General features: G+C 39.1%; 1 protein-coding gene and 1 long non-coding RNA gene across 3 annotated transcripts in view; one reads left to right on the top strand and one right to left on the bottom strand.

Moving 5' to 3' along the window:
- The window catches only part of LOC112587833, a 29,827-nt gene extending 29,450 nt beyond the window's left edge, over positions 1 to 377 (top strand). The window contains exon 3 of the long non-coding RNA XR_003112320.3: positions 180 to 377. This is a non-coding gene — a long non-coding RNA (uncharacterized LOC112587833). The remainder of the gene's footprint in view (positions 1 to 179) is intronic.
- The window catches only part of LOC102397466 (myocardial zonula adherens protein), a 114,583-nt gene that overhangs the window by 10,815 nt on the left and 91,248 nt on the right, over positions 1 to 12,520 (bottom strand). For both annotated transcript variants that reach the window (XM_044925057.2, XM_006048721.4), the window contains exon 12: positions 5,315 to 5,415. In XM_044925057.2, coding sequence (XP_044780992.2) covers positions 5,315 to 5,415 — 101 coding nt within the window. The remainder of the gene's footprint in view (positions 1 to 5,314; positions 5,416 to 12,520) is intronic.

The raw sequence follows: 12,520 nt of genomic DNA, 5'->3' as shown, positions 1-12,520 counted from the left end.
TTGTTTTCCACTTTTCTCTTTGAAGGCTAGCTGACCTAAAATTGCTCTCAATGGCCTTAATTAACATATATCGAACTTCTCAAATCTGACTCATGAGTTTTGCCTTTAATTAGGTGTTTAGAAGCCCCTGGCATCAGGGTGAATGCCTTTGACCCCTTCCCTCTCTCCTTGCTTTCCAGAAATCTATGCCACACAAAGATGAGATGAAGGAGAAGAATTTGAGAAGGAGAACCTGGAGCCAGGGATGGGACTGAACACTGGTCTCCAAGAGGCTGGGGAAGTGCGAGTAGAGAGTCTGGAGCAAGTCATGAAGGAAAAAGCCAGCCCCGTACCAGTGAGTGAGTCCAGGTGCAAAGCTCAAAGGTGAGTGCAGAACCCTGAACTTACGGCAACAACAGAAATATGCAAACATGGCCATATACACTGGACACTTTATATCTGAATCATCTTAGCAAGTTTCAGTAGGAATTACTATCAAAATCTTCCCCTAGGTAAGGAAACTGAGATTCAAAGAGGTTAGGCATTAGTTCAAAGTTATAGATGTACCCAGAGGCAGATCCAGGACCCAAACCCAGGGCTGATTTCCAAGCCATTGCTCTTAACCACAACTAGAGGATCTGACTTTGATGGAAAAAAATGTGCTCAGCTATGGATAGGGTTGGTATGAAGATGAAGCGGTGCCCAGCAGGCAGCCAGGAATGAGGACTTGTATGCAAGAGAGGCGTGAGCTACCTAAGCTCTTCAAATCTCAGTTTCCTTACCTAGGGGAGGTATTTTGATAGTCAACTGACTTCCAATTAGAGCTGCTCTATTTTTTCTGTGCTCCCTGAGCAGCTCTAATTGTTAAGTCAGTTATGTTTCACTCTTCGCAACTCCATGGGGCTGTAGCCCGCCAGGCTCCTCTGTCCATGGAATTTCCCAGGCAAGAATATTGGAGGCTGGTTGGAATTTCCTACTGCAGATCTTCCCTACCCGGGGATCAAAGCTGGTTTCCTGCTTGGCGGGCAGATTGTTAGCCAGCAAATGCTGTTAGCAGTAGCACAGCATGTAAAACCTGCAGCTATGGGGAGAAATGGGTCGTAGGGGCCATCAGGCGGTACAGCAGCACGGGCTTTGTGCCCAGTGCCCGGGACACACCGCAACACCTGATAACACAGCTGACCAAAGACCTCATCACTCACTGGGCTTCCAGAGTTCCACACAGCATCCAGAGTAAACCACTGATACCAAACCGCTGACAATTGAAAAATTCAACACATACGGGAGCACAAGCCACTCAATTAAGCTGTCAACCAACCAACCCAATCAAAAAATTGGCAGAAAACCGTAATAGATGTTTCTCCAAAGAAGAAGAAATACAGATGGCCAGGAGGCATATGAAAAGATGCTCAACATCACTCATTATTAGAAAAATGCAAACCAAAACTACCATGAGGTACCAACTCACCAGTTAGAATAGCCATCATTAAAAAGTCAACAAACAACAAATGCTGGAGAGGATGCTGAGAAAGGGAACCCTCCTACCCTGTCAGCGCAAATTAAGTTAGTGCATCCATGATGGAAAGCAGGGATTCCTCAGAAAACTGAGAGTAGAATTACCATATGATCCAGCAATGCCACTCCTGGGCATATATCTAGACGAAACTCTAATCCAAAAAGACACGCACCCCGATGTTCACAGCAGCACTATTCACAATGGCCAAAACATGGAAACAACCCACATGTCTATTGCCAGATGAATGGCTAAAGATGTGGTCCATATTTACAACAGAATATTTACTCAGCCATAAAAAAGAAGAAAATAATGCCATTTGCAACAACATGGATGGACCTAGAAATTATCATAGTAAGTGAAGTAAGAGGAAAACAAATATCACTCATGTGGAATCTCATTTTTAAAAGACAATACAAACTTATTTTGGAGAACAGAATGGCAATCCAATCCAGTATTCTTGCCTGGAGAATTCCATGGAGAGAGGATCCTGGCAGGCTACAGTCCGTGAGGTTGCAAAGAGTCAGCCACGACTGAGCAACTAAGACACAAACTTATTTACAGAACAGAAGCAGACTTGTATCAAAAACAACTCACAGTTACCAGAGGGGAAACACTGGGGAGAAGGATAAACCAGGAGCTTGGGATGAACACGTGTACACTCTTATGTATAAAACAGATAACCAACACAAACCTACGATACAGCACAGGGAACTCTATTCAATATCCTGTGATAACCTATATGAGCAAATAATTTAAAAAGAATGAATACATGTATAACTGAATCACTTTGTTCTACACCTGAAAGTTATACAACACTGTAAATCAACTATACTCCAATAAAATGTTAAAAAAAAAATACTTGATACCATGTCTTATATGTAAAATCAAGTTTTGATTTAGATAATAGGAATACTCGCTATTAAGTTCTTCAGTTACCATGCTAAATTCTTTACATTCATGTTTTCATTTAATCCTCATAACAGTCCAGTATGATTTGATAGTGTCCTTTTCATTCCCATTGTAAGGATGGAATCACAGCAGATTAAAGGAGACTGAGTAACTGGTGCAGGGCTGTGCTCAGCTGGCTGGGCAGGGACCCCCACAGCCTAAACCTTCCCAGCTGGAGGGTACGGCAGAAGACCCAGAAGGAAGAACAAAACTCACCTGCGTAACAGGCTTAATTCATTACTTTTTATGGATCTAAGATATTTGGGGAGCCTGTTTTTAAAATATTCTTGGGAGGGAGGAGGGTTTAGGATGGGGAACACGTGTATACCTGTGGCAGATTCATGTTGATTTATGGCAAAACCAATACAATATTGTAAAGTTAAAAAATGAAAAAAAAAAAATTCTTGAAAACACCATGGAATCTTTTATTAGTTAGATGCCAGTTTGAAGTCTTACGTGAGAACCAGGGATTCTTTTAGAACATACATAACACGATTTAGCAATCTCTACTGAGCATTTTAAAACTACAGATGTACCATACCAGGACTCCACAGGTATGGCTCAAATCCTGGCTCTGTGGCTTCTAGGAAATCCCTGTATCTCTCTGGGCCTCAGTTTTGGTATCTATAAAACAGGGAGATTAGATCCAGGGGTGGGGGTTCCCATTTGATTGTGACCACAGAGTTCTTTATTCAAGCAAAAGCTTACTTGGAATCTAACATATAAAACACACTAAAAACTGAGTTTCTCAGGTTGGGTTTTTTTCTGTGAGGGGGGACGGTCTCCACAGGCTAGCTCCTTGCTTACCTCGTCGCCCCCACCCCGAAGCCCCTCCTGGAGCCCGAGCACAGAGCGCACAGTTCCAAAAAGCACAGGTGGGAAACCACGGCCCCACCTCACCTCTCAAGAGGCCGTGCTCCTCGCCCCCTAGACATGCACGGCGCCTGTCACATAGTAGGCACTTCATAAATACTTGCGAGAGAAAGAATGAAAGATTACCCTGCCTTTTCGGAAATGGGGATACGTAGTTTTCATTTCCTCTGCTGATTGCCCCAGGTAGTTAAAGTGCTAAGATGGATCCTGGGGGAAACCAAATGTTACATTTATGGAAAAGCTGCTTTTAGATACTGAAGTGGCTTCCAAGTTCAGTGCGGCCATAAGTTAAGGGTCTGTCAGCACTTCCATTATGAACACCGCTTTGTGGTTTCATAACTTAGCCATAAAAGTTTGCTTCAGGCTATCCCTCGGCATACAAATTGAAAACCCTGTTTTAGGCCAAAATGTGGGAATTAGAAAACAAACAATTTATTGGTTTCAGACATAGTTTTGTACCCGTCTCAACCAAATAAGATTTATTATGTGGGCAATTAAAGGGGACTAAGCCACTTGGTTCTTGAAAAATTTAAAAAAAGAGGAAAACAGCCAAACTATTTATATTTTAAAAGTTGTCCCTGGGTATGATCAATCATTCTTTTGGGTCCTATTTTTATCAAGTACTTTATCCCCTGCATTGATGAGACCTGGAGTCTATTTATACATTCTTTTTCCTTCTGTTTTAAACATATTCTGTTAATGGTATCAGAATGAAAACTATTGCCTTGTTTTTAACCAAAAAGCAAGCAACATAAATGAGACTTATCTCAAAAAAATAAATAAAAGAGCCTTATCCTGCTTTTGGTAAGTATTTTGAGAATGGCAAGTATCTGATTTTAATAAACAAAAAAGACAATATCAGTAATGACTAAACAAGGATATGAGACATTGTTCTACAGTGTGAGAACTGGTTAGAGCTGAGTAGTCACCTGGTCAACTCGCTGACTTACCAGGTCAGGAAACGGAGGCCCCAGCTAACAAGAGTCCAGCCTGAGCATGTCCCGCAGCTCCTAACCCGAGGACGAGAGCTGGGTGTTCTACAGCCCAGCTTGGCACTCAGCTCATTCCTGTTTCCCATGGATGTGACCATTCAAAGCCAGGAGTCTACATTTTCCTGACCTACTCATGTCTACCACCACACACACATGCCCCTAACCACACGAGAATACACCATCCTGCACTGCACACAGTGTATGGCACTCTGTGACTCTGGTTACCCAAGTCACAAGCCATGTACCGTCAGTGCCCTTGGTATGCACTTGTTTTCTGTCCTCTTGGAGCCAAGCACAGTTTTGAGCACCTAGAGACATGGGGTGGGTTGCTGGGTCACAGGCGGTAACCTGACTAGGGAGAGACCCAGGTACTGGGCTTGTGAGCAGCTTAACAACACATGGCTCAGTCCTCTAGCTCAGAAATGCAGCTGAACAAACCAGGTTATAGTTCCTGTTTATGTGCTTATGACTGAAGAGATGATTTGGGAATCTGGTCTAGTGCATGACAACACTCTTAGAGTACTAGGGAGCAGCAGGGTTTAGAGTCTCCCTACTCTGTTACTAAAGTGCCTCACAGGGCCCTCTCACACTGTTGAGAATGTCTGCCTATACATCTGATTTCCCTTGCAGCCTGCACTCTGGGGCAGGAACCCAGTCTAATTCCTCTCGTTATCATCACTGTCTGGCACAGGGAAGGTACTCAACAGATGTGTGCCGAATGAACAGATAAATGAATAGATGAAGAACCAAATGCACACACTTGTTGATGGGGCTCATCTTCTCTCTGCAGTGGCTTCCCCAGGTCTTTCCTGGGCCATGCATGCCCTTGGCCTCCACAGTCTCCCCACTCCACAGAAACCAGCCAGACCCCCTCAGCAGCCACCACTTCTCTTTGCAGAAATACTTCTGATAGAAAGAATGCAATTCTGGGAATAACAGCACAGTGAAAGTATTTTCTTGGGTCAAAGGGGAATTTGAGTTGGAACAATAGGAAATTCTTAAATACCTGGGTAGAAGATCACATCCCACTCCAACCTCTCTGGTTTCCACTTCAGTCTTGGACTGGGTTTCTATTAAATAGTCCAACCTGCTTTGTAGTTCATTATTCTAGAGATGAGGGGGAAAAGAGCTGTTAGTAAAGCAAATGTGTTCCCCCACAAATACATACGATACAATTTATATGTATTATCCGGATTTTCCCCTAGACAGACATCTATCACAGTGTATTTTTAAGTGCCTCTTATACAGTAGGAATTGAAGGAATATATTGACTGAATCCTTACAAATAGCTTTATGTGCCTGGACATACGTATGTATCCAATTTTACCTGAATGGAAACAAAATATCCTACTCTGTACCATTTGCTCTTCGCCCACTCAACAATGTGTTGTAACTCTTTCCATGTTTATTAGTTTTCTTTTTATGTCAACCAACTATTTTAATGGGTTAATAGCATTCCATTGTATGGATCTACATTATTTAACTAGTCTCTTACTGATGACCTTTAGATATTTATCACTTTTTTGTAATTATAAATAAGGTACAGCTCATGTTTTAAAACTCCCTCATTAAACTATAAATTGAGTTTAAGTCTATTAACTTAATTTAGAGGGAAATACCTCTGTAACTTAATAATTAGTATTTCGTAGGTGTGGAAAATTCAGAATCTCAAACACATAAAGTAGAACAAGCTCCTTGGGATTAAAATTAGCATTCTGAAATAGTGTTTTTTTTCCAGGCCAGAGCCAAACATTACATAGGTTGATGATTAGATGCTCAGGAATTGGAAATTTGCCCCATGGGGGATATGAAGGACAAAGGAGCAAGAGAGTTGAGGATATTGAAATGAAAACAGATGAAATGCTGCTGCCTAAAACCCAAAGGACAGAAAGACACACCTTTTAAAAAATTCAGACAGTGGTTATCTCTGTGTATAGAGATTTTTTGATTTCTCTTTTAAAGTTCTATGTATTTTCTGTAATGCTAGACTAAATTTTCATGAGGCAATAACCATAACTATGTTCCTGACTGTATTCCTCAGAACACAGTATGTAGTATATGCAAGATAAATATGTATTGAATAAATGTATAAATGCCTTTGAAAGTGTGTTAGTCGCTCAGTCATGCCCAACTTTTTGTGATGCTATGGACTGTAACTTGCTGTTCCTCTGTCCATGGGATTCTTCTCCAGGCAAGAATACTGGAGTGGGTTACCATGCCTTTCTCCAGGGGATCTTCCTGACCCAGGGATCAAACCCAGATCTCCTGCATTGCAGGCAGATTCTTTAGCCACCAGGGAATGAGTGTTCTATTTGCATAACCAGAAAAAATTAAGCATTTGTCTTTTCTAAGCTGATGCTGAAGCTAAGGCACTGTATTCTAAGACACTCAACAACACATGAAAGTGGAAAAGTTATTTGGAAACAGAAGCTCATTTGCTCTGAAAGAGCTCCTGCTCTGGATGGGTGATAACAAGGTGCAAAGCGGCAGCTCTGGTGCAGACTCACGTTCTGCAGGATATAAAGGTCTAGGAATCCCTTCTGATAATGGGAAATGGTGTAAAGGAAGAGCACGCACTCCAGGTTCCTTAGCTGCTGACAAGCCATGACTGATCTGTGGGCTCGGCATCTGTCACCTGGTGCTCTGGGAGAATGGTGTTGGCTAACTGCCAGGGGATCACCACCATTTACACACACACACACACACACACACACACACACACTGCTTCACCAACAATATCTGAACTCTCCCATTCATACGGAAAGAGAGGCCTGCCCATTAACAATCAACAGTCCCACTGTTTCATTCTTTCTCAGTGTAGACTGTAATCATGAGGATTCTGTAAAATGCTGAGCTGAGTACCTATAGTTAGGGGGCAAAAAGGCAAGGTTAGCAAATGTACCCCAACTGGTATACAGTGAGTAGTGGACTTGTAGTCCTAAGTCTTTTGTTCTATTTCAAAGGAACTCCTGTACAAATCAAGCTTCCCTGGTGGCTCAGATGGTAAAGAATCTGCCTGCAGTGCAGGAGACCCAGGTTCAAACCCTGAATCAGCTATATACTGAAGCACTGATATGAAAATCTTTAACTTTTAAAAATGTAATACTATTAGTTAAAAAAAAAAACCCTGAGTATCTGCTGGGAATCAGGTAGTATGTAAAATCAAGTGAGGGGAGGAAGTTGGCAGCTAAAGAAATAGGGCATAATTTGTAACCTTTGAGGAGTTCAGTCTTTTGGGGGTACAGACATCTAAGCAGAAAATAACAGAACAAACTCCTAAGTCTCATGCCAGGGGGACCCAGAAAATATCATGGGGGCACTTCAGAGAGGATGTCTAACTCAAAATGGAGGACTGAATTGTCTGAAGATTTTCTGGAGTTATGCAAGGGACAGAGAGTAAGGGACATAAAAGGAATGAGTAATCCAGAATTATGGAAGAATACTAGATTGAGAACAGGCCCCTGACTGTAGTATACAGGTGTGCAGGAGTTGGTTATGAAGGGCTGTGTATGCCACAACCAAGCCTCTACACCCAGGCCCATAAGACCAAACTCAAATTTTACTTCAAACAACTTGGGCTCCAAGTGAAAACTGTATTGGGAGGAAATAAAACTATAAGGAAGGAAGATCAGTCAAGGAGGTCACTGCAATTTTCTAGGTAGAGTGAGAGCCGCACTTCTAGTATATAGGAGTAAGCAGTTAAATAGAGCCTCCTCAAAAATACACAATGGAGAGAAAGACAGGCTCTTCAACAAGTGGTGCTGGGAAAACTGGCCAACCACGTGTAGAAGAATGAAACTAGAACACTTTCGAATACCATACACAAAAATAAACTCAAAATGAATTAAAGATCTAAATGTAAAACCAGAAATGCAAATCAAAACCACAATGAGGAATCATCTCACACTGGTCAGAATGGCCATCATCAAAAGTCTACAAACCATAAATGCTGGAGAAGGTGTGGAGAAAAGGGAACCCTCTTACACTGTTGGTGGGAGTGCAAACTGGTACAGCCACTATGGAGAACAGTGTGGAGATTCCTTAAAAAAACTGGGAATAGAACTGCCATATGACCCAGCAATCCCGTGGCTGGGCATATATCCCAAGGAAACCAGAACTGAAAGAGACTCATATACCCCAGTGCCCACTGCAGCACTATTTACAATAGCCAGGACATGGAAGCAACCTAGATGCCCATCAGCAGTTGAATGGAGAAGGAAGTTGTAGTACATATACATAATGGAATATTACTAAGCTATAAAAAGGAATGCATTTGAGTCAGTTCTAATGAGGTGGATGAACCTAGAGCCTATTATACAGAGTGAAGTAAGTCAGAGAAACACAAATACTGTACATTAACACATATATATGGAATTTAGAAAGACAGTAATGACTATCCCACATGCAGGGCAGCAAAAGAGACACAGACGTAAAGAACAGACTTTTGGACTCTGTGGGAGAAGACGAGGGTGGGATCATTTGAGAGAATAGCATTGAAACATATATATTACCATATGTAAAATAGATGACCAGTGCAAGTTTGATGCATGAAGCAGAGCACCCAAAGCCAGTACTCTGGGTCAACCCAGAGGGATGGGATGGGGAGGGAGAGGGTTCAGGATGGGGGGACACATGTATACCTCTGGCCAATTCATGTTGATGTATGACAAAAACCATCTCAATATTGTAAAGTAATTATCATTCAATTTAAATAAATAATTTAATTTTAAAAATAGAGACTTGTGCAAAGAATAGCTATCAACCTTGGACAGAAGACAAACAACAATGGAGGTCTTCAGAGACTGAAGGACAGCTAAGTTTTAGACAGGAGGTAAAACTTGGAGCAGTTGACAAGCATTGGCTGGGTTCTCTGTGATTCTTTTGTTTCTGTTTGCAGCTTTGCCCAAGAGCAGAATAGTCATAGTGGAGGCAGCACAAACACAGTAAAAATTTGGTAGAAAGATCATCTGTCTGGTAGGGAAAAAAAAAAAAAAAACAGTAGGAGTCTACGGGATAGAAGCATTACCAAGAGTGAGAGGGAAGCCAAAATGGAAGGGTCAGAAAAGACTGAAATTCTATATTCTGTGTATAAACTCAGTTCCAGTCTCCAGCAGACCCCTGAACCATGTACATGTGGAGCAAAGTGAAAGAAGTATGAAGCCAAGGCTTAAAGAACTGAACTGAGATCTAACCCATCACCCACCATAGCAAGGCAGGATGCAGTTGGGTCTAACCAGATTCTTTACCTTCTAAAGCAATTAATTACAAGTCTATTTTCCCGCACATCACTGATGAAGAAAGAAAGAAAGAAAAAAAAAACAGAAATAGAAAATATAAATAGAAAACAAAGGGTAACTTTTGAACAGAAAAATACAATGCCTGAAATTAGATCAATCACTAGATTGCCCTAAGACAAAAATGGATATGCCAAAGGAAGGAGTCAGTAAACTTGAAGACACATTAATAGAAGTCATTCAATCAAGATAAGATAATGTTGAAAATAATAAATGAAACTTCATGGAATGTGAGACAATTTTTAAAAGCCTAACATAGGGACACTGGAATCACAGAAGGAAAGAAGAAACTGGAGCAGAAAAAATATTCAAAAAACTAATGGGGCAGTTGGGTGGGGGGTAGTACATCTCCAGGTTCTTGGGGAAAACAAAGAATGGCTGAAATTTTCCCATATTTGGTAAGAGACATAAATTTATATAAATTCAAGAATGGACTATAACCAATATATTGATTATATATTATTGAATATATATATTCAATATATATTAATATATCTTGATATATATATTGATTATATATATAACCAATATATTGATTATATATATAACCAATATATTGATTATATATTGATTCAATATATATTCTTGAATATAACCAATTCAAGAATCTCATCAAACTCAGACAACCAATTCAAAGAGAAACCTACCTTGGCATATTACAGTCAAACTACTGAAAAACACAAAGAAAAATCTTGAAAGTCATCCTGTTACATATAGGGAAACAGTAATCTGAATTACCAAAGGTTGCTCATCAAAAACTATGAAAGCCAGACGAGACTGAATACTAACGCAGGAAACTGTCAACCTAGAACTCTCTATATATTTCCATAATGAAGGAGAACTACAGGCCTTATTTTCAAATAAGAAAAACTAAGTGAATGTGTCCCCATCTGGTCTGCACTACACAAAATGCTAAATAAAAATTCTTCACCCTGAAAAGAGGTATCAGAAACTCAGATTTTTCAGGAATGAGTGAAGAATATCAGAAATAAATACTATATGAGTAAACATAAAAAAATTATTTTCTCTTAATTTCTCCAAAATACATATGACATAAAACTTCTAGCAATATACGGTGGGTTTATAGTAATATATAGATACAGTACATAAGGTAACTCAGACAGCAGGGGGAAGGGTTAATGGACCTTATCATTGCAAGATTTCTACATTTTATATTAAGTGGTACAATATTACCTCTAAGTAGACTGTGAACACTTGATGATGTATATTATAGTACCTAGAGCAACCACTCAAATATTAAAGACACAATGCCAATTGATGAATGGATGAATTAAAATGGAATTCTAAAAAATTTTGGAATAGTCCAAAAAAAGGCAAGAGAAGGGAACAAAACCAGCAAATAAGCCAGAGGGACTAAATAGAAAACAAACAATGGCAGAACTAAATCCAACCATGTCAATAAAAATTAAATGTCAATGGACTGTACACTTCAGTATAAGAATATCAGAATGTATAAAGAAACAAAACCTAACTATATATTGTCTACAGGAGATGTACTTTAAATAACACAGATCAGTTAAAAATAAGTGGATGGAAAAAAATATACCATGCAAACAATAAACTTAAGAGTGCAGAAATTATAATACCAGATAAAAGAGACTTTAAGACAGAGTATGAACAAAGGTAGTGACCAGTATTTCATAAGGAGATCAATTCATGCCAAAACACAACAGTCAAAAATGTGTTTGTACCTAATAAGAGAGCTTTAAAATATATGAAGTAAAAAACAAAATTAAATAGACAGTCTGAAATCATAGCAAGGGACTTTAATACCCGCTCTGAGCAACTAAGAGAACAGTTATACAAAAACCAGGAAAATCATAAATAATCCAGACAATATTATCAACAACCTAAATCTAATTGATATTTATAGAACACACACAAAAACAGCAGAATATGAATTTTTTTATAATACTCAACCAAGAGAAACCATATGCTGAGCCATAAAACAAGTCAAACTAAATTTAAAAGAATGAAAACCATACAAAGCATGTTCTAGGACCATAACAATTAAATTAGAAATAAAAAACAATAAGATGTCTAAGAACACCACAAATATTTGGAAGCTGAACAACATACTTCTAAATAATTGATAAGTCGAAGAAGAATCTCAAAGGAAATTAGAAAATATTTTGAACTGGATGATAATGAAAATACATCTTATTAAAGCTTGTAGGCTGCAGGTGAAGCAGAGCTGGGAAGGGACATTCATAGATTTAAAAGCGTATATTAGAAAAGAAGAAAGGTCTAAAATCACTGACCTAAGGTCTACCTCAAGAAGCTAGAAAAAGAAGAGCAAAGTAACACCAAAATAATTAGAAGGAAGAGAATAATGAATATCAGAGCAAACAGCCTCAATAAAACAGAAAACAGATAATATTCTCTATCCACAAAGCCAAAAGCTATTTTAGTTTTAAAAAAAAACAGCAAAATTAATAACACTCTACTTAGATTGATCAAAGAAGGGTGGAAGGGGACAAATGATCAATATCAGAATAAAGAGGCATTAAAAAGAAATAATAGGATATCTATGGTGAAACAAAAATATCAATCCTTACTTCACACAAAATACAAAAATTAACTCCAAATGGACCTTAAAACTAAATTTAAAAGCAAAACACCTATCATTTTTAGAGGAAATCATTGGAGAAAATCTCTGTGACCTTGTAGTAGGCAAAGATTTCTTAGGAACTAAAAAGCAGAAACCATAACAAATTGATAAATTGAACTTTACCAAAAATAAAAATGGATACCGAAAGGTATCATTAAGAAAATGAAAAAGCAGGTCATGAAATGGGAGAAAACGTTCACAATACATTTATCTGACCAAGAACTGGTATCCAGAATACATAAAGAACCCTTAACACAACAAAAAAGAAAAGTAAAACTCAGTAAAA

This window comes from Bubalus bubalis, chromosome 11 (genome assembly GCF_019923935.1).
Source record: "Bubalus bubalis isolate 160015118507 breed Murrah chromosome 11, NDDB_SH_1, whole genome shotgun sequence".
NCBI classification, from domain to species: domain Eukaryota; kingdom Metazoa; phylum Chordata; class Mammalia; order Artiodactyla; family Bovidae; genus Bubalus; species Bubalus bubalis.
The sequence above is the reverse complement of the archived record's forward strand: the minus strand, read 5'-3'. Positions and strand labels throughout refer to the sequence as shown.